We start from the raw sequence: 22,066 nt of genomic DNA on the forward strand, positions 1-22,066 counted from the left end.
ACTGAAGCTGTACCCTTTGCTCAGTCAAAACAGAAGTGTTGGAAGCAGGACATTACCCGAAAGCGCTTTTTGATCTGGAGCAGCTGTGAGGATGTTTGTACCTTGGAGCAGAGTTGGGGAAAGGTTGGATATCCAAGCTACTCCTCTGGCACCCAGCATGGACACCAAGACTGTCAGGGTGCTCTCAGCTGAACCTGAGCCATCACACACTGATGGGGCATGGCCAGAATCCACTGAAAAAAGCCATTATCTAGGATCCTGGGCCATTGCCATACCCCCTTACATCCCTCTGGGAACAGCAGGCTGGTCTTCCTGCTCTGTGCTATGCTCCTCACCCTGCAGCAGTCACACAGAGGGGCTGCAGGGTCCAGCCCAGCTAAGTCAGGTACATTTTTGGCCACAGCAACACGTGTGCTTCATCTCTCTCTGCCAGACAACAAACACCTTGGCCCTCCAAGGGGAACAGAGACAACTTTACAAGGAAGCCAACTGTTATTTATGCATATTTTAAAATACATTTTGTTCAGATGCACATCCTTGCCAGCCTTGTTTAGGGAAGTTGTAACAGTATCTGGCTTCTCTTTGGTCTTGTGTACAAGATGAGGAAGTTTTCATCTGTGCCTTTAAAAAAACCCCGCATCTCTGCCAAGATGTATTAGGAGAGCTGTAAAAAAGGAGTCATCCTGTTCCAGGACGGCGAGGCTTATGTAACAGGGAAATCCTAACAAAAAGATACTCCCCCACCCTGCACATGCTTTTCCAAGGCACATGCCACTCCAGGATTTTCAGTTGCTTGATTTGTATTTTGATCACATCTGCCACTGGTTTATTCAGATGTATTTACAAATATGTTCTTTCCCATACCCTCATTTGTACATGCTATGGAACATCTTTATAAAATGCAGCATGGCCCTCACCACAAGGATCTTTAAATAAAATATATTGTAAAGTGCTGGATACAATTCTTTTACAAAATACTGTTCTCAATAAAACAGATACTTGGCCACTGCATTAGCAGCTTTGTATATTGATACATTTTTAGCACAAGTCTATTTCTGTCAGGTGAGCGGAAGGCTCTCATACCATCTCTCTAGCTCTCCAGTTTCAAGTCCAAAGGCTTTAGAAAATGAGGCAGAGGCAGATTATCCAGAGCCTCTGGGAAGTGCTCAGGTGAAATGGTCCTGATCAAGACACGCATGGCTCTGACAAACAGCGATGGGGGAGCTAAGCCCACCAGGCACTGGAACCTGTTATCCCCCAGGAGATCCTGCCACTGCTGCCTGTTGTCCAACAGCTGCTGTTTCATTGCAAACTTGAGGTCCTGAGGCACGAAGAAGAAGAGGCAGTCGAGGCAGAGGAGCTTGGCACGCATGTTAGCTGCCGGCATGTGGGAGATCTGCTGCAGCAGGGTGTCGAGGGGGGTGTTCCCAGCACTGTCCTGCAGGCAGGGCGATGCGCCGTGTCCCAGCAGCAGGAGCAGGCACTCGGGCCGCACCAGTTCGCAGGCCATGTGCAAGGCTGTCTTGCCGCCCTCCACGCGGCTGCAGCCCTGCCGGTCCAGGTGAGCGGCTCTGTCACTCGGGGGCAAGGCTTGGATGGCCTTGAGGATTCGGAAGAGCACCCGGACGCGGTTGTAGCGGACGGCCATGGCCAGGTGCGGAGCTGACTGGCAGCAGCTGAAGCTTTGGCTGGGCACAGCCAGGGCGCTCTGGGGGAACTTAGTGAGCAGGTGCCGGGCGTAGGGTTGGTGGTCGTGCACCAGCGCGTAGAGCAGCGCCTCCGAGGGCGAGTACACGCTCACCTTGCCCCCGTCCTCCCAGTGGAAGACCTCCATGGTCCGCATGTCCTCCAGGAACCAGACGGGCAGCAGGTCCCTCACCGCCTGGTAGAAGGCGAAGGAGGATTTCTTGCACTGCTTCTGGGACTGGGCGCCGCAGCCGCCGACCCAGCGGACGCTCCAGGGCATGGCGTGCGGCCGGGCTCCGCCGGGGGCTGCCTCCCACCATCGGCCCGGACCTGCGGGAGCGGACGGACCGTCAGTGCCGGGCGGCCGCGGCTCCGCCGGCTGCTTCCGGGGCTCTCCGGGTTGGCCCGCCCGCCTCCCCGCCGGCACGGGTGACAGCGAGCCGGCGCGACATCCCGCTGCAGGAGACACCCGTACCCCGGAGCACAGGATAGCCCTCCCTCCGTCCCTGCTCCCGCTGCACGGGACACCCGTGTTCCCGGTACAAGGAAACGGCCTCTCCTCAGCGCACAGGACGCCCATGTCCCCGGCACACGGTACGAGGAAACGGCCTCCCCGTGGTGCACTGGACACCCTTATTCCCGTGCACCGAGACCCGTTACAGGGGAACGGCCTCCCGGCAGTGCACAAGACGCCCATTTCCCTGGTGCACGGGGACCCGGTACACGGGAACAGCCAGCCGGCCGGCCTGCCTCTCTCCTCCCCCAGCTCCCAGCGCTCACCTCCCCGCCGGTGCCGCCCGTGCCGTGTCCGCCGCAGTGAAGGGCCGGGAGGCGGGAGCGCCGCGCGCCGCCGCGGGGCCCTTTTATGGCCCCCCCCCGCCCGGGCGGTGAAGGTCGGTCAGGACCGGGGAACTGTCCGGCCAACGCCGATTGGCCGCCGCCCCGGCGCCCCGGCCGCCCATTGGCTGCGCCGGGAGGACGGGGCCCGGCGCCGGCGCGTGCGTCACGGGAGGCAAAGTTCCAAGAAACTTGGCTGAGGGCTCGGAGTCCCGCGGGGGCGGGGCGGGAATGCCGCGGGGCGGGGGCCGGCGACACGGGGGTCCCGGGGGAGTAGGGATCGGGGCTTCCGGGAGCAGGAGATCCCAGGGATATAGGGTCCCAAAGGTTACGTGTCCAGGTACATGGTGTCCCGGGGGCATGGGGCCCTGCGGCTAAGGGATGCAGAGAGCAGAGGCCGCAGAGGCCGGGGGCATGGGATCCTGAGTCTGGGGGATCCGGGGCACACCAGAGCCTGGGCACACATGTCTAGGGCACACGGCGTCTGGACCACAGCGGGCCTGTACCCAGGGGCTGTGGGACACCCGGCCTCCTGGGCGTGGGAGGCTACAGACGTGCAGCGCCCGGGTACACGGGTGCCGAGGCTGGCGGTGTCACACCCCCCTGCCCGCCCTGGCAGGGCCCAGCCTGGCCTATGCCAGTTCTTGGCTTGCCCCTTGCCCGCCCCGTGGGTGGCTCGGGCTGGGGCTTGGCACTGCCCTTCGGCCAGCGCACGTGTGTGCACACGTGCTTGTTGCTAAACTTGTGGCTCTCGCATGTCTCCCGAGAGTGGCATTTGCGTGCAGCCGTTCCCTCTTACAGGCACCTGTCAGATTTGGGCTACAGAAGAGCGAGGAGATGGCCATGGCTTGGGGTGAGCCCAGCACTGCCCATAGCCCTGCAGCCGGGGCTCCCCTTGGGCACCTGGAGTCCATTGGCCCTAAAATGCATGTGTACAGGTAAGAGTCACACACTGGGAAAGCAAGTGCTGGTGTTACTGGGATCTGCTTTCTCACAAGGCCTCCTTACTGATGACGAATACTCTGATCTGCTCCATCCTTGACCCCCTGAGACCATTTCCCTCTTCCTCTGTGTGTTTGGCCCCCTCTTGCAGCCATTGTACTCTTTATTAGGAAGATCAGGCTCTCTGGCATCTGCAGGTGGGCAATGCCAGTTGATGAAGGGTTCACAGGCCATAGCTCTGATTTCTCTGTCCCTGGAGTTGTCCCACTGCTGCTGTTTGCTGCTGGAACGGGAGACATTTGTGCACACTGAGGGGGATCACCAGACAGGGGCTGAAATGCTCTGCTTCCCTGCAGCCCCCCCTGTGAAGCTGCTCGGAGAGGCAGGAAGGGAGACCACATCATGCTACCAACTGTCCTGATGACTCCCATGAGTATGAAGCTGGCAAGGAACAGCCATCCCCTTTGTTGTGCTTCTTCTGAACCACCATTCAGCCAGGGAAACAATGCCTAAACTGTGCTTGGTTTGCTTTGTAGCTTCTTCCTTGCCACGTGATGCTCACAGCAAACCCTGGGGATCTGTGTGAGGGAGTGCAGGCAGGTGGGGGAGCCGGGCAGGATACTGTGCTCCACTGTCACACTTAAAAACTCTTGCTGACCACATCTGAGGGAAGAGAATAAAAGAAGGATAACATCCACTGATCTGCTTTGCTGGAGAGAATTACGTCCAGTGTTTGTCAGCACAATTCGTCATCCGAGGATCCCCGCAGATCCACCACAGCTCTTGGCGTCTTGGATGTCAGCCATGGCACAGAAAATCCTCTTTCACTGCTTGTTTCCGAGCCCAGGTGAAAACCCATTAAAGGCAGCCGCTTCACCACTCCCTGCTCCCACCAAGGCCCTCACTGACCTGTCACTTGTGTCCTCTCACTGCAGCCATGGGATAATTTGTACCAAAGTGCAGGACTGAAAGAAATGGTTTAAAAATAGCTGCTTCTATGGCTCTTTCTTTGTGTCTGCCCATGCCTTGCTGCCCATTGCTGATGGCAATGGTACCCACCACATCTCTGTGTGCCGCCTGCTCTGGGGGATGCCCTGATGACAATCCCAAATCCTTCTCTAGCTGTTGCTAGGACATTGCCATTGATTTGGATGTCCAGTGTGGTGATACCAGGTTGCCCAGCACTTTCTACTCATTCTCCACATATGCCTGAGCAAGCCAAGTGGTGTCAGAGCCCAAAGGCAAGGCATTAGCACAGTTGCAAAGCCAAACTGGCTTTTTTTTAGGAAATAAATGTCTTTGGTATAGAAGTGGGACTGTTCTTCACGGGCCAAGCTCTCCTATGGAGGTGGTGGGAATGGTTACAACCATAGTGTGCTTTGGGCCCCAGCACTGGCATAAAAATAGGCCAGGGCATGCCAAGTCCTTTTGGCCTCACAGCTGGTGGGTAACCCTTTGCAAATTGTATTTGTCACATACATTTGAAGTGGGAGCCTGCCTGTAGGAAAGGCAGCCTGTCTGTGGGCTGTACTGAATTCCATTTGGACCTAAAATTATTTATTTGGTGCAGTGCTCAGCACTAGTGATATAACAGGACAGTCCAGAAAAGTTTTACTTTTCTGATATGTATATTTTTTTGCACAGACCCATGAACATGGTTTATTTGCAGTCCAGCCTGGTTTTAATCACTTTGAATTAAGTAACTGATCTTATTACCAATCCGACTATGAGAGGGCTTATCACAGGTTCCTTGGCACATGACAGAGATTACTCTGTCGGAACAGCCACATCCAAGTAACGTGACGTATCCTCTCAGAGCTATTTTCATCTTCACCCTCCTCTGGGACCTTGATCCTTTGGTTTCTCCAGCCAGTGACCAACTAAAACCTTCTTAATACTACGGAAACCCCAACTACGTAATCAGACAAAGGGAAAAGCTCTGCTATTTCTTGTGGCAGACGTCATTTGCTTCCTAAGGCTTTCATTAAATTGAGGACAGGATAATTTTGGCTTAATGGACATGACTGTGTGTGTAATTGAAAGGAAAATAAAAATAGACACTGTCAGGGAGTACACTGAACGTGGTCTACTGCTGGGTTTGAGCATGAGATTGAAGATGGGCAAAGAGTACATCCCTCATTCTTGAACGGAGCTGAAGGATGCAGGGTTTACTTCAGTCCTTGCAAAGAATTTGTGCATGGGTTTGACTTGAGTCAGGCTCAGGACCAAAGGTCAGCAGAGTCTGGACAACAGCTCCAGATCCCTGGTGGGCTGGAGCAGCACAGCTGCCACTTCACTTTTAGCCTCGTTGACAAGTCAGAGAGAAATGCCTAATGTCCTGTTTAGCTAAAACTTCACATCTTCAGAGTGAAGTAAGGAATGAGGAGAGTTAGGGGTTTTACGGGAGGGGTGCTGGGCTGGAATATATACACTGCATGTCCCCCTCTCACCTCAGTACATCACTGACCTTCAGTTTAATCTTTCTGTGCCACCAGCATCCCACCTGCACACGGGATGCAGTAATGCTGCTTCAGCCATCCTGTTTCAGCTGGTGAGTTCTTTAGGTCAGGGATCATATGCAAGTGTATTGTTCTGATCCTTGGGTCTGGGGAGCCCTATGCTCTGCTGTGTTATACAGGGGACAGAGACTGATCCTCCTGCACAGGGACACAGCAGCAGAGCTGCTGGCAGTCACTAGACAGGATTTGTTCTCCTTTGGTGAGGACATGCCATGTGAGGAGGTGGATGGCAGCCCCAGGCACTCTGTTCAGCTCTGATGAATAATAGCTGTTGCTGACACCTCGTGGAAGCCTCACACAAACATTTCCTCCGAAATCTTTCGGTTTCATTTCTTCTGCTGCTTGTTCCCCCGATAAGCTTGTTCTTTGTTTCTGTCGTCACAGGGCCCTTGGCTGCCTGCAGCAGCAAGAGAAGCTGCCTGGGGCTACCTGGTTAGAAGGAGTGCACATCTTCTTCCTGTGTGGTGGTGAGTGAGGGCTGTTCACCATAGATGGCTGTTGCACATCAGATGCAGAGATGAGAGCACTTCTCTGCTCTGTTACAGACCTACCTGGGCCTGTAACACCTGCATCATGTACATGCCTTTTGTGTGTCCCTTTGCCCACCTCCATTTCTCAGGGGAGCATTTTGTCAAGTGGCTGTCCTTCCATTTCAGAATATCAAATCAGTTTGGAAAAGATACAGAAGTTTTCCTGGGAAGTGCAAGATTATTTTCATTTGAGAAACAAGACAGCCAATTAGAGAGTCAGCAGTGATCTGGGTTGGGGCAGTGCTCCTGGCTCCCTTGCTGGAATCATCAGACATCATCATCCTGTCCAGGGGAGAAGTTGTGGCCTTGAACCTCACCCTGTTCTCATGACTCACCATTGCACTGTCTTCCTCAGCATCCACCTCTTCTTCCTCTTCAGTCTTCATTTGCATTACAGTCGGTGTCTGTTTTCTTCACTTTGTGCGAATCACCATTTCACACAATGAGCTGGGGCTACCCATAACCTTAGCTGCTTTGCTTTCTCTGCTGCATTATAGGATCAGCTCCATCCTGATCCCTGACATGAAGTGAGCAGATCTCCTCTTGTGGTTCTTGCTTCCTGGCTGTTGTGAGCAAATTCCAAAAATCTGCATATGATATGGTTCTTGGTAGAGTAGGTTGCCCAGAGACCTTGAGGAATCTCCTTCCCTGAATATATTAAAAAGCTGCCTGGACACAATCCAGAGTAATGTGCTCCTGGGGACTCTGCTTGAGCATGGGGTGTGGACTAGATGACCTCCAGTGGTCCCTTCCAACCTTACCTGGTTTTGATTCTTGAGAGCCCAGGTAAAGCTGATACCTTTTGTTTTGGAAAGGAAATCTCTCCAGTGGCTCTGTAGGAAGTCTATAATTGTAAGGGTTGACTGCTGTCAGACATCAGTCCCAGCTGATGAGAGGCTGAATAAATGGCTCAGCTGGTGTCACAGATGTGTTGATGTTGCCCACTGGAGGGATTACCCAATTTTTAAGGCTTTAAGACTTATTTTTTATTCTGGTTCCTTGATAAAGTGGTCTGGCAGAGTGAGGTGGGCAGCAAGGTGATGAGCTCCAGCTGCAGCTGCTTTGCAAACCCTCAGGGATGCTCACAGGCTGTCATCAGTGTCCTCTTCATCTTGGCTAAGTTCATAGCCCACCTCTCATTAAGCCTTGGCTTCGGCACCTATCATAGAAGAGCCACGTTCAGCCTTTTGGAAACTTAGGGAAATTCCCAGAGCTGCAGCAGAGATTAAATTTCATCCAGCATATTACAGAGGGAAGCTGAAAAGCGTGCTTGGCCCTTAAAAGTCTACAGATTACCTTTTGGGGAGCCTTTCTGTTTCATAAGCAAGCGGTCAAGAGGGGTCAGAGAGCTCCTGGTGCCTGTGGATGATTTTGGCCTTCAGCTTGATGTTGGTTGTTAAAAATATTTTCCCAGATGTATTAATATGACCAGACTGGATTGCATCTGAGCTGAACATTGTGAGCCTCAGGCAGGACATAAATATAGAAGCAAAACAGGCTGACATAAGAGTCATCTGTCCTCTTCTACACAAGAAGTGAAGGGGAAAGAGAGGGAACTTACTCTGTTGCAATTTTTAGACACTTCCAGGAATTAGCCTGAGCCTCAGAGAGTGCCTGCATGGGGTCCTGAGGCACAAAACCCCAACGTATCGCTCTCTCAGGCCCTGTGCTGAGTGTGCTGTGTCAGAGGACTGCACACTCAGCACATTTTTAACCCAGGCTTAGATCTGCCTAGACAAGGTCTGCAATCAGGAGTGACTATTTGTTTGATGTGTTTGCCTAACAGGATTACCCTTATCATAATGATATAGCAACCTGGCCTTGGCAGAGCAATCCCCAAGGGCACAAGGGGTCAAACCCTTGCCTCCATTGCCCCAAATATGCACAGCATAGCTTGTCTCTTATTGTGCAATATCCAGCCATGCTTCAGTTGGCATTCAGTGCTCTGCTTTGGGAAAGAGCAACTGTGCCAGGTACTGCTGCCTGCTGACATCACACTTGGCATTTCTCTCTGCCCACCTAAAAAAAAAAAAATCAATAATACTCAAAAGTTAGAAAAATTATGCAGTGTTTTATAATTAGAGAACAGGATGGCTTCCCCAGTGGGAATTGCTCTGAGCAGGTGCCTGATTGAATTCAATGTGAATTTGTTGCCCTGGCTCCCTAAGAACCAATGAAATGCCTGCCTTTTGTATTATGTATCATGAACATGTCTTAAAATCATTACAAAATCATCCATTTGTCTATTAAAATATATCTGTGATTATTAAATTTTTCTACTTAAAACATTCAAGGAAAGTTCAGGATGAAAGCTCGGTTTTCCTGTAGGTAAGTAGGATAAAGGTTTTGCTAAAGCACAGCCTGGCCCCATAGGGGATCAGTACTCAGACTCACTTCAGTCTCTGGCGGGCTAGGGACACCTCCTTGTTCCCTGTTGGTGTCATTTTAACCCCAGCACTTTTCAGGCTGGTGGATGCGAGCCTGTCCTCACCAGCTCCTGGGCTATTTGTGGAAGCAGAACCTGCAACTCGCTACGTGCCGGCTCCAAAACAAGCAGGATCCTCTGTTTATAATGTGCTATAATTGGCCTGAATGAAACCTGTGGTTCAGGCTGTAGGGCCCAGGACTGCTGATGCATCAGCACCCTAATTCCAAGCAAAGCTGCTGGGAATGCCAAAATGGCATTGCATAAAGCTGAGGGATGTGTAGGTACATAGTGTTAGCAGTATGTTCACAAGCTCCTGGTTTCTGGAGCAGGCTGTACTTGTCAGGGCTGTGTAGATCCCCTTCTCTAGATGAGGTTTGGGGGGATGGAGCCTCCTTGGAGCAAAGCAGAGATATCCTCTTTCTGCAGCAGCTTCACCGTGTAGATGCTTGGGTTGCCATGGGGAGCATTACCCTAACCATCCTTTTTTCTTTTCCCCAAGGTATTTGTAGCTGGCATGTGAATAGGGCTCTGTGACTCAGAAATTACCTATCCAACTATTGGGCCTAAATGGTTTGAGTTCACCTGTGATTAGTGTATATTTAATTTTGGTGGCATGTGTGACTGTTCAGATCCTGCTGTTCAGCATGGAACTGTTCTGACCATGTAGCTCATTGCAGGACAAACTCCTATCTACAATAAAGCAAAGCAACCCCTCACTTTTGTTTAGAGGCTGGTACATACCGTATAACGCTCACCCAGAAGTTGTATTTGATCTGGCTTTGCTGTAAGAAACCCCTCTGCTATTTCAGCTCTAAAACACAATAGATATATGACCAAGCAGAAAGATTAAAAAAAGAACTGGCTAATGCTTTGCGTGTCTTAGAGGACTTATTTTTATTCCCATTTGTTCATTCTCTCTGCTCTTGGCTGCTGCTGGGTCTGTTGAAATAACAAACAGGAATGAAGAAAGAGGGCAGCTCTGTCATGAGCTTCCTTCGGTGGGAAGCGGCTGCGGTGCAGCAGTTAACTCCAACAGTGACTGCAGCCTCCGCAGCTCTGCCGCCAACAACCCAACAGGAAACCTGTCCTGTTTTTCTGAAAAAAGATTGGATTATCAGTCAAAAGCCTTTTTGCTGCAGAGTGGTGTTTAGAAAGAGTCTGTCTTTTGCTTTGTAAGAAAATGGTCAGAAATCTTCTAGTGCTGCATGCAGCTGCTCTGCTGCCAAGAAAACCCCCCGGGCCGGGTGGTGAAGCCTCTGCGATATTTCCGGCTTCTCTTTAATTACTTTCTAATTAAATTTTCAAATCCAAGTACAATCAGGAGGTTAAACCATAGCAAGTTCATAGCAGGGTCTTTCCATTTGCTTTTTCTAAGTCAATAGCTATCCCCTATGTAGAGGTGATAGATAATTTTGTGTTTATATAAAGGTACTTAAAATCAGTGTAGCAATGCCTTTTACCTGATGGATTCAGCACTAGCATAATTTTATGCACTCTCCATTTGGAAGCACTGCTTTTGCATAGAAATTGTTGTAACTGCCTGAACAGATATGTCCATTAGTATGTCTGCTCATGGCTTATTCAGTGGCTGGGGCATTAGGGTCCAAGCTTCCCTTGCCACGATTTTCCTCTACTCCTCCACATGCAATTCAGGGAAATAGGAGGACTGATGTTTCCAAAGTGTTGTAAGAGTTTTGTGATGCCTCCACACCAGAAAACTGAAATAAAAAAGGTCTCAAAAGATAATGTAAATAACTAGGAAATTAGATAAATGACAAAAACTAGTCACATGTAAATAGTGAAGCTAAGAAACAACTGTACTCAGCTGCTAAGCAGTGCACAAAGGTCAGTTTGTTCCCTGCCACCACCTGAACCATGCAGGGGCCCCAGTGGTCTCCTCCCCTTTGGCTCTGCTCCCTGGACCTCTCTTATAGCCCTGCTTGGATACCAGGACCAGGACAGACTAACTGGGCTCACCATTGCCTTCCATCTCCAGAGCAGGGCTGCCCACAGTGTAGCACCCACCATTGAGACAAACAGTATCTGGAGCACAAGCAGAAAGGTGTGAAGCACACTTGGACAAAGGTCTTGGGCTCCCTCAGACCTTTTTGTAGCACTGTGGGCAGAGCCCATCCTGGCCACCCATCCCATATGCGTACCCCACACTTGCCAACACCGTCTGTCACCAATGGGGCTGTTCTATGGCTCTTGGGAGTGCTGCTGTTTGGCAGCTCACTCAGAGCTGGGTACAGCAGTACCTGCTGAAGCCCCCAACAGTCTGAGTGGGAATTTCAGCCATGCTGAGAAGCTCTGCAGGAGACAGACAAAATTACTCAGGCTCAGCTCTTCACATCTCTGCTTTGTTGCTGCCAACCTCTAGCCCTGTTCTCATGCCCCCAAACTGGGGATGGCAAAATAAGAAGTGCCTGTGTCCTGGTTTGCAGCCAGGTGTTTCAGCTTAAACCATTGAAGAAAGTGGGTCTGGGATAATATATCAGTGTGATAAAGGGAGGTAAGCCTTGGAGTAAGGTCTGTGCTTGGGAGAGGTAATACTGTGGTGTTGTGTTTTTAAAATGATGTCAGCATTTGAGATCCTTTAGACTTGTGTTTTGGTTGAGCCCCCAAGAGATGTAAGAGTTCATTTGAGTTTACCCTGGAAACCTGGCTGCTATCTCTGAGGCACAAATGCTCCTGGAGACAGCCTGCTCTTGTAATTCACGTATTCCATGAAGCAGAAAGAAAAACATATTGGCTAGGGTTCAAGCACTTTTCTTGGTTGTCTTGGTGATAAGTGCCTGATAAAAGTTCAAGGTCTTTGCTTGCTTGTACAGAAAAAAACCAGCTTTGCTTAAGTTACTGCTGGCATCCATGGTCTTCCAAAGATCTGTTGTTCTCAGTGCCTGGGCTGTTCTTGGTGAGTGAGACAAGGTTGTGTTTTGTGAGTTGTAGTTTGTCCTGTGTCAGAGGGGACCTTTTATTCTATGGCATGCAACAGTGGCTGTGTCATGGCAAATATTTGCAGTAAGCTGGATGCTCCCTCTGAGGGGCTGGGGCTTTGTGGAAGGAGTTTGGGATGGTGGCACAAGCCCACTGCAGTTGGAAGCCTGCTGCAGTAGACCCTGGAAGCAAGCCAAAAATAGCTGCTGTGTTAGCACAATCATTAGGTTTCAGAATTGACAGCATGTGGAGATGTAAAGACAAGGGGAGCCTTCTTGGTGCTGCCACTTCCAGTATTTTGTTGTCTGGGAAAGAAGGGACAGGTTCTGTGATGCTTGGTTTGTGCTCTGAGAGACTTAGGTGTGTTTGAGGGCAGGATTTTTTTAGCAGAAGTGTGAGTGATGGTGGTGAGGGGAGAGGTGAGGCGAGGTCAGAGCAGTGGGATGTGACATTCAGGTTTCCTCTCAGGGCTCCAAGGGGCTGAAGCAGCTGTCAGAAGCTGAACTCCTTGGGTCACCTACAGAGGTGAGGATGGAGCTGCATTCCTTCTGCTGCCTTCAGCTGCTGCTCTCATGGGGCTTCCCTAGCCCTGTCTGCCTGACACCATGAGCAACTTCCCAAAGCTGGAACCTCAACTGCCTTCATTTCTGCACAGGCCAGTTAGTCATTTCCCACTTATAAACAAACATTTTGGAGACACCAGAGAAACTGAGCCACCAAGAGGACAAAGTTCTGTTGCTTTTAAAGTAGCTCGTTCACCAGTGAGTTTTACTGTACAGCAGCTCAGCCACTGCTGAACTGAAACCACCCTCTACTTCTCATACAGGGAACAGGAAAACGTGCTTCTGGAGCAGGCCAGTCTTTCAATCATCAGCTGGACTTCCATTTAAAGTGTTGCAGTTTGGTGGCTTTGTTCTGAGATTCTTTTAATCTGCCTTGAGAATCTCCTTCTTCCTTTTATGCACAGGTGTTCCTGGGTTCCTCTGGGGATGCTTGCATTGGCAGTGCAATGGAGATCTGAAGCATGGTTGTTGCTGCAAACTTAAGTCAAGTAATTCCCCTCAGTCCTTGAAAAATGAGGAATCTGCTCATTCATGTTTAACTGCTGACTGGCTTCTGCACTTTTCTAACCTTCATTTCTACTTGTGACCTGCCCATAGGTGTGTGCCCACTTTCTTCCTGCTGCCCTGGGCAGGCCATTGTGCGCCTGGCCTGCGGTTCCACACTGACTGACGCGGTTCTTGAAAACCCAGAGTGACTGAGGGCAGGCACAGCTTGGGGGTGAATTATTGCCAGGTCTCCTGGAGCATTACCCAGCAGCGCTGGAAATGGCCCCAGGGATCAACACTCTTGCAAATGATCAGCCAGCCCCTGACGTTCCTCACAGACGTCCTTATATGAAAATGTTTGCGGGGTCTAAAGTGGAAAATTGTTTATTAAATCTCAGAGGAATAAATAATCAAAAAGCAGTGGGAAGTGTTTAAATCAAATTTTAAACACCATAGTAGTCCTTTTAGCTGAGAGACTGATTCTTGTCTCATTAAAAAAAAAATCCAAACTTAATTATTTTCCTAAAAGCTGTATCACGAGGGGCAGATGCTGCCAGCATGTGGGGCTGAGCCAGAGCTGCAGGTCCCACTGCTCCTGCTCTGTCCACAGGCTTTGGGCTGGCACAGGCACAGTGCCCCTTCCTGCCTGCCACCAGCCTGGTAAACACGGCTGGCTTGTGCTCAAGCTTAGCACAAGCTCGGTCAGGCACCTGATAAATCCAAGCCAAAACCGGAGCGCGTTTGGCTGCTGAGGATGGAGTTGCTGTCAATTTGTTTTTCTCGGCTCAGCAGCTTCCCCCGAGATCTCCGTCAACAAATCGATGTTCGGTGTCGCACTGTCCTGCCTGAGCTCCTCCTGCCGGGAGCCGTGTGTGTCCTCGGGCTGGCCCCGAGGGACGTGTGGCACCCACGGCGGCTCAGAGCAGCTGCCTGGGGCAGCCTCAGCGCTGAGCCCAACTCCCCTCGGAGCTGCTGGGATTCATTTCAGAGCTCAGCAAGTGCCAAGTGCTCCCTGCACTGGGACACACACCTGGCTGCCGTCACAGGGGTGTGCCACTGTTACATAAGCCTTTTGGGTTGCCTCTGGTTTGCTGCACTTCATTAGGAGCCAGAATTTTATGTTTTCTGCTGGACTTCCCCCTCTGCAGTGGCAGCCTGACTCTGTGTCTGAGGCGGATTCATGTTTTCCGTTTGGGTATTTCCAGTGGCATTGGTCAGGCACAAAAATCATGTGATCTGAAAGAACAATTTTGGCTATCTTACTCCAAATGCCAGATTCTGTCTTTTTTAAAAAATTATTTTAATTTTTAGGACTCTTTTTCCTAAATTCTTTAAAGCTAGGAAAAAACCCCAGAAGCTGTAATAAAATCGGGAACACGATACAAGTCACCAGGGCTCTTCCGACGGGCGTTCCGGCCGAAGTTGACTCGCGGTGCTGTTCTAACTTGCAGCAGCCGCGAGTGCATCAGCAGCCAAAGGTTCCCCCCTGCAGCACAGTGACAGCTACTGCAGGTGCCCCGTCAGCTGGAGCTCATTTGTCCATGACGATTTTTCCTGTTTAAAAAAAAAAAAAATGGAAAAAAAAAAGCTGCTAAAATCCGGAAATATTCTACTGACTTTAGCAAAAGCAGATGGGATTGTTCATATCATGATGGAATTGGCAGTTATTGGCACTACTTTTCCTTTGTGAGGCCCGATCTGGGGAGTTTCCCAGGGAGATATGTTGGGTCATGGGTTATCATATAACGGCAACATCCACGGGTCATAATTTTGCTCCTCACCCATGATGAGGCATGAAGAAAAAATGGGCTAAAACTTTATGTGGTTCAAGGGACAAGTGAAAAAATTCATAGTGAAACATACTGAGGCAACACCACAGCCCAAGGGCAGGGCTAAGAATCAAACTGCTGGAGGTGGTGGGGTTTTGTGGGGGAGAATTTTGGTTGATTCTCTGTTCTGGTAATACCCCCCTCTTCCGGGTGCATCAGGGACTGATGGACCTTCACATGATCCAGCCCCACCACTCTTGTTATCTCATGGCCATCTCTGCCAGTGCTTGCCAAAGCAGTTGGGCTTGCTGTTGCTTCAGGGTCTAGCCAAATTTAGGCAAATGTAACTAAAACTACACACTAACCTCTGCACTACACAGAGGTCACAAATGAAATGCACTTTCCAACTTTACCTTTTTCTAAAGGAAAACTGAACTCCTGAAAAACGTGCTGGCCTTGTGCACCTTGTGACCTACACCAGGAGCATCTACATGAGTATATATCAACCTGCCCCATTTTAGGGATGCAGTGGGGCTTGGCCAGCAGTTGGAAGAGGCTCATAAAGCAGCTGGGGTGCTTTGTTCCCCTCTTACATGCACATACAGACCCCCTGGGCTCTTAGCTGGCTGCTAGCACAGCCCTCAGTATAGCACAGACTGTGTTTTCTCATGTGAAATTCAATAAATTCAGCATTTTCGGGACCTCGGCATAATCAGGGTTTTCAATCTTCTCCTTCATTGCCTTCTAATATACCCTCCTAACAATTAACTCTGTGTGTTGGGAGAACGCCAAATGCAGGGTAAAAGACTTCGTTTTTCTTTCCCATAATTAAATGTCGTGTTTGCTGCTGTCTTTCCCACTCGATTAAGTGTCCGTGTATGGTCTAAAATGCTCTTTGGTGAATTAGCATAAAGTCTGTCAGGATTACAACCAACATTCTCCCTCCCGCTGCATCTGTGCAGCTCACAAAGGGCAGCATTGGCTGGCGGCAGGGGCCTGGAGATAGGTTTACTGCAACTCTGAAAAAAGCACTTGCAAACCTCTCCCTGGTCTCCCTCTGTGCTGCAGGGCAACTGTGGCAGCTAGCTGATGAGAGTCTTTTTCTTTTTTAATTACATCTAAAGACGTATTGGAGAAATATTCCCAAAGCTGAACTCTGGCAACATCTACAGCACTGCATGTATATAATATATAAAATTATATATATATTATATATATATATATATAAATAAAATAATATCTATAGATAATATTATATATTATATTTATATTATATAGAAATATAATATAATATACAAAAAATGTAATTGGTTGTCAGTGACCAATAGATGTGTGAGTTATGGGCTGGGAGGTGAAAGATCAACTTTCTACCAGTTCAGGATGAGCTGGAAGTGAGATGATGACTGGGGATCTAAGCACAAGATGAGCAGTGTGGTTATCCTGGTTGGCAGCCCTGTCCTGGGGAATGGCCATTTTCCCCAAAAAAGCATTCCCTGGAGCCAGTGCACTTTTTGCCACATCCCCCAGGGCTGCTCTGTGCCACCCAGTTCCAGAGCCTGTTAACCCAGCACTAAAGCATGTCCCAAGTGCCACATCTGCACATCTTTTAAATACCTCCAGGAACAGTGACTCCACCACTTCCCTGGGCTGCCTGTTCTGTGCATCACCTTCCCTGGGCAGCTTGACAACCAGTCAAGAAATTTTTTCTTCATATCCAATCTAAACCTCCTGGCACAACTTGCAGCTGTTTTCTCTTGTCCTATTGCTTGTTTCTTTAATTTTCATAATTCTTCAATCTTCACAACTTCAGGTTTGTTACCAAGTCCAGAAGCAGTCTCTGATATGGGAGGATGGGTCATTATAAGCTGGGAGAAGACTTAGTGGTGAGGTGAACAGAGCTGGCAGATAAACCTGGAATGTGACTGAGTCCCAAGCCCTCCTTGTCCAGAGATACCTCTGCTCCCTGAGAAGGGATTACACTGGGTGGGATCTCATACTCCTGCTGTTTCCCCAACTCCTCCTGCAGCTCTGTCTGTGTCCTTTGGATAAACAGCTGCAGAAAGGGAGCCTTTGTTTCCAGAAGCGTTGGGGGAATGGCTCGTGGTGGTACAGATAACCCTGCCTGTTGAGGAGAGGCTGCAATACAACTGGGAGGGTACACAATGTATTATTCACCAGCTGTTTCCTCTCCTTTCAAGACATTTTCTGTAAAAACAGGGGCTGGAAGCGGTGCATGTGAGATGTGCAATCAACAACACAGAAGGAGCTTGAGCTTTTGCCTTGCTGGGTACTCAGACCATCAGTCACGAGGAACTGGTTTGTGCAAATCTGTGTCTGGACCTCCATGGTGTTTAACTGCAGGTGGCTCATAAATGTGTTTTCTTTTTCTCTGAATGCCTGCTGAAGACCTGAAAATCTGATTTACAGAAGTGCCAGGTGCCCACAGCTTTGACAGATGTTGGTAGGAGTGATGCTTAAATGTACAGAGGGAGGCATAGTGCCATGCATCTCCATGACTGGGCTCTTGGGACTTTCTGCTTGGGCCTCTGGCTGTTTGCAGCCTCTCCTTTGCTGGCCCAGTCCCTAAGGAGGGGACAGTGACAGCCCCTCCCTCCTCAGGCTGCAGATAGAGATGCTCTCACCTTGGTGAGCACTGGGCTGCAGTGGTGAGGTGCAGTGGACAAAAGCCCATGAGAAAAAAATACAGCACCCCACATCTGAGTCCAGCACTGGGAGAAAGCAATTGCCTAAGATGTGAATAAAAGGCACTGCTGTTTTTTTTTTTTTTCTTCCCTTCAACCTGGCTATTCAAACTGCCATGAAAAATATGTCCATTCTTTTCTTTTATAACCTGTTACAAGCTCTCAATTTTAGCCTCCACTCCCCAGAGCTCATAAAATAAATGGGTAGAAACACTATAAAAACGAACAAAATCCCAAACCATAGCTACTTCATATTCTGAGTGTCTCATTAAATGCATATTAAGGAAAATCCCTCATCTTACATAAATATGTAATTGTTTATAAATCTGTAACTAATTTGAAGCTATTTGAAACAGCCTTATAGTAGAATGACCTTCTAGAAATTGAAGGGGGTGCCAGCTGACTGCACTAAAGGACAAGAACACATTAGATGTGAAATACCTGTATTTTAATATATCTGAAAAATCTTCCCAGAAGAATTACAGGTTAAAAAAAAAAAAGGTTAAATTGCTAATTTATTTCATTTTTTTTGCTTTAAATAAGAAGAATATCTGCCCCCTAGGAGCTCAGCACCCTGGCACACCCAGCAACAGTGGATTTAACCAGGAATCAGCTGGTCAGGCCACCTAGCTCTCCTGCTGTCACTTTTTAGCAGTGGCTACTCAGCCTGCTTTCTGCCATCACCTCAACCTCTACAGGGCAACAGCACAGATGTGAGAGAGGTTATTGGGAAAGGACACTATCTCCTTGTACTGCATTGCCCATTTACATTAAGAGCTATCTCAGAGCTGGAAAACAGTCTAATGTGCCTGCAGTTCCAAGGGGAACTCATGGCAGGAGGAACAGAGGAGTAGACACAAAACAATGGACACACACATTACATTTCTGTTCCTCATGCTGCATATTGATGCACAGTGCGTTGAACACCTGGTCTGTGCAGCCAAATCCTACCTGATCCCCTGGGTCTGGATGCAGGGGATGAGAAGTGCTTCCCAGTCTGCCATGTCACATGCTGACAAGGTCTAAACATCGAGTTGAGACTTGTCCAACCATTTCCCTACCCTAGCCAGATCCTATTCCAAGAAAATAACTGCAAGGTTAATGCATCCTCCTTCAGCATTGCCCCCAGCTGAGGAGCATCCTTCACAGGTGCCAAAAGTTTACCTTTGTCATGAAACCAGAGGATGGCCCCAGGCTTTCCTCAATCTGCCTGGGGAGAGAGGAAATGGGATACTGTCTCCTAAGGGAAGGTGGAAACAGCTGAGTTGGTAAGAAGAAAATACATCCCTGTCCTAGCTGTGCTTGGGCTCCAGCACTGACTCCCTCTCTAAGTGCTTTGAGGGGAGTTCAAATGCTGCTGTCCCTTTGGTGGAGACTGAGCTGGCCCCAGAGTGGGGCTGAGCCTGTGCTGCTGCTGTGGGTGGGTGCACGGTGACAACCCGCATGATTACGTTCCCAGCAGTGGGTACAGTGAAGTGCTGCCAGATGATGACACCTCACACAGTCCCAGGGATGCTTTTAGATTCATCTATTAATAGCTCCCTGTGTTTTCATTTCTGGAAACATAAATATGTATCCCCAAATGCTCCTGATTGTCACATGCCTGGAAGTTGGTAAACTGGTGACTGATACCAGATCTGTCCAACGTAAGGCTCTGTGATTGATCAGTGTGTCCGAAACTGTCCTCGCCTCACTCCTACGCCAAAATCCTGGGAGCGTGTGCTCATCACAGTGGCAGGCTGGGAACAATCTGAGGAGGAAAGCTGCAGGAGCTGGGTCAGTCCTGGGGAAGGCTAGCATAACTTCAGCTGATTTGAATGTGAATTACACACATTTAGGCCAGGCCTGGAATTTGCCCCTGGCATGGGCTGGCTCTCTGCAGCTTCACTAAACCAGCTGTTTTTGACCCAAAGTACTGTCTGTGGGAAAAGAGCTGAGGAAAAGCAAATCATGGTGCCAGCCCCAGCTGTGACTTTGCCTATGAAAAATGCAACTAATACGAGCAATCCTTACTTCTTGTGATCTTAGATTTTAACTTTTTTTAGAAATTGCAGTAGTTAATGAGTGCATACAAATGTGTGTGCATGGGATACAAACACATAAACTCCCACCCATGAACACACACTCTAAATACTGGCTGATTCAAGTAGAAGTGTTTTGTTTCTGGATTTAAACTTCCTCCAGATTCAGTAATTTTGGAGTGGAGATTTTGTCACACTGTACTGCTGAGATGCTGAGTGCAAATGCTGGGTTTCATCTGGCTGCTGATAGTTTCTTGGGTGATTTGCATTCTGGGCTTTGTCACAGTTCTCTCTCTGACCCCAAAAGTCACTCTGAGACTAGCTGAGTTACTGGTTTTGGGATAAAGGGGTATGTTGGCAGGGCTCCTCTTGGACCAGAGATCAGCATTTCCACCTTCCCAAAAGGTTACATCTTTTAGCTGTTGAGTGACTAAATTAAAGTGTTCAACCTAGTGGCAGCAGAGGAGGGACATCAGTGACCCCACTGATGGAAACATGTGCACATGTGTGTTTAAGACCAAGTACAGTGAAATGTCTATCAGAAAGATGTTCCAGGTGATGACAAATTCAATCTGCTGAGACAAGAGCCACCCTGAACCATCCACAGCTGGTGGGACTATGCCCCAGCACTGTCTCTCCATCCTCTGGCAACATGAAAATCACACAGGGCGAGCTGTTGCCTCCAGCCAGATCAGCATAGACCTGCCAGCTTCAAATATCACCCTGTGCCATTATCTGATACAAATGCAAATCTTCCTGAGATCAAAGAAAACCATCTGCATTGAAAAAGACTCATCAGAGCTTTAACTTTGTACCGCTTGCTCCAGGCAGGACAGCCACCCTCAGGAGTGACAGAGGACACAGCCATGCCCTGCAGAGGTCATGCTTCACTCCAGGTGGAAATAGCATTTCTGGGAACCCTCTGTGGCCTCTTTTAAAAGTCCTAATAATTTTAAGTCACACATTTGGATAAGGTAAAACAATTTGCAATTCTAGTCACTCACATGAGAATTATTTTAGGATAAAGAGCAGAGGCATTTGCAGTCTGGTGAGACACTCCTCACAAGTATTAATTTGGTCTTGTTGCTGGGGGGACTTTCTGGAGAAAGGAATGGTGAGAAGAAAAATAAAATAAACAAAACAAAACAAAAAAAGCAGAGTAGGAAACTGGAAAGTGAAGGTCACGTCTTCCCTGTCTGAAGATGGTCTTTACCAATGGTGGTGAACTGTCCTTGTCCACATCTCTGTGCCTGGGTACAGAAGGGGAGAGAACACCAGATTTGGCTCTCAAAATGCAGAAATAGGAGGGATATTTTGCCTTCTTGCTGCTCACAAGGAGTCACTCAAAAACCTACTGCAGTGCAGAGCAAAATGTGACCATAGTGATCCAACTGCTTATTGAGTTGGGGAAGGCCTGAAGTCAACTAATTTGGTAGCAGCCTGCTTGTGTAGTGTAATCCCATGCTAGCCTTGAAAATGCTAAATCAGGAGTGAAATCAAGATTTTTCTCACCACTGGATTTAGTTTAGCCTTTCCAAATGGGATAATGCAGCAGAATGCTGCCTTTACTGAAGCTGTTATATTTCATCCCATTTTATTTCCTTGTTTGTTTTGAGTAGCTGAGGACTTTCAATAGAATATCTTTGTGCTCTGCAGGCTGCTCAGAGCAGGTCATATTAATGAGCTGTGGATAATGTTTCAGAGAGCATCTCAGAAACCAGAAGCTGTGCCTCAAACCCAGGCTGCAAGCCCCTGGGCTATCCAACATCAGGCTTCCCGTTCCAGCACCGGCTTTTCCCAGCATGACCAAGGCTGTGTGAAACAAGCTATCAGTGAGATTACTGCATGGCTGGGCTCTGCTTCTAAGGGACAGGAACCTCCATTAAAGAATCAGTGCAAGTTGCAGGGCAGAATGTGCACTGTGCTGAACTGAGTGGCACTGGTTTGGAGGCTACTGGTACACAGAAACAGTGGGAGATGGTGTATCCTAGTGTTTAGTCCCTGTGTGCAAAGGCTGTCACAGGATGCATGACTCATTCTTCATGGCCTTAAACTGCTTTTGTTAATGTTGCTGGCCCAGATGGCCTGGGAAAAGCTGGCCAGGAGAGGTCCCATGGCAGGCAGTCCATGCACAGCCTCCTCTGCTGCCGCAGTGGGGTTGGAGGCAGCTCCTGGGGGAGGGCAGTAGGCTCAGGGGCCACAGCCTGCCTTGCCTGCCTCAGTCCAGAAGCACCTTCTTCCCGTGGTGGGAGAAAGACACGTGAGCACCGGGAGGACTTTTTTGGGAATCCTTTGCTATAGGGTTTGCCATTCCTTACCCCCGGTTTCCACCAGCAGGGTGTGGGATAAGCTTGGTAACAAACGAGGACTTCCCAGCCGTGTTCCTTAGGACTGGTCTGACAGGCATCCTGTGGGCAGTGTTGTGAAATCCAATCTGGTTTTTTTAACCTGTGACACAGATCTCACTTTACCTGCTCTTTTCCTGCCTACCAGCAGCTCAAGCCAGCTGTGTCTTACACTGAACCCTTGCTTGAAGTCTTTGAATTTTCCACAACCCTCAGTCACAGATCTGAGCATGCTGATAACTGATTACAGCTTCCAAGGACTCTTCCATGCAGTCTTCTCTCCATTGTGAAACAAAGAGGT

General features: G+C 49.0%; 1 protein-coding gene and 1 long non-coding RNA gene across 3 annotated transcripts; one reads left to right on the forward strand and one right to left on the reverse strand.

The window, feature by feature from the left end:
* Positions 1-490: 490 nt before the first annotated feature.
* On the reverse strand, positions 491-2,556 carry ANKRD9 (ankyrin repeat domain 9). The gene is made up of 2 exons (XM_015630186.2): positions 2,467-2,556; positions 491-2,016 (listed from the first exon to the last, which is right to left on the reverse strand). Exon 2 carries the CDS (start codon positions 1,964-1,966, stop codon positions 1,091-1,093), a length of 876 nt encoding a protein of 291 aa, XP_015485672.1. The 5' UTR covers positions 1,967-2,016; positions 2,467-2,556; the 3' UTR covers positions 491-1,090.
* Positions 2,026-4,453, forward strand: LOC117244546. 2 transcript variants are annotated; one of them, XR_004497875.1, is made up of 3 exons: positions 2,026-2,280; positions 3,325-3,461; positions 3,822-4,453. It is a non-coding gene; the product is annotated as an uncharacterized LOC117244546 (long non-coding RNA). The 2 variants fall into 2 exon arrangements; XR_004497874.1 differs by lacking the exon at positions 2,026-2,280 and adding an exon at positions 2,799-2,863.
* Positions 4,454-22,066: the final 17,613 nt, after the last annotated feature.

This window comes from Parus major, chromosome 5 (assembly GCF_001522545.3).
Source record: "Parus major isolate Abel chromosome 5, Parus_major1.1, whole genome shotgun sequence".
In the NCBI taxonomy this organism is placed as follows: domain Eukaryota; kingdom Metazoa; phylum Chordata; class Aves; order Passeriformes; family Paridae; genus Parus; species Parus major.

What these genes read in the sequence shown, in the direction of transcription:
- ANKRD9 (XM_015630186.2), bottom strand. Translation starts at nt 1,966, where the DNA reads ATGCCCTGGAGCGTCCGCTGGGTCGGCGGCTGCGGCGCCCAGTCCCAG.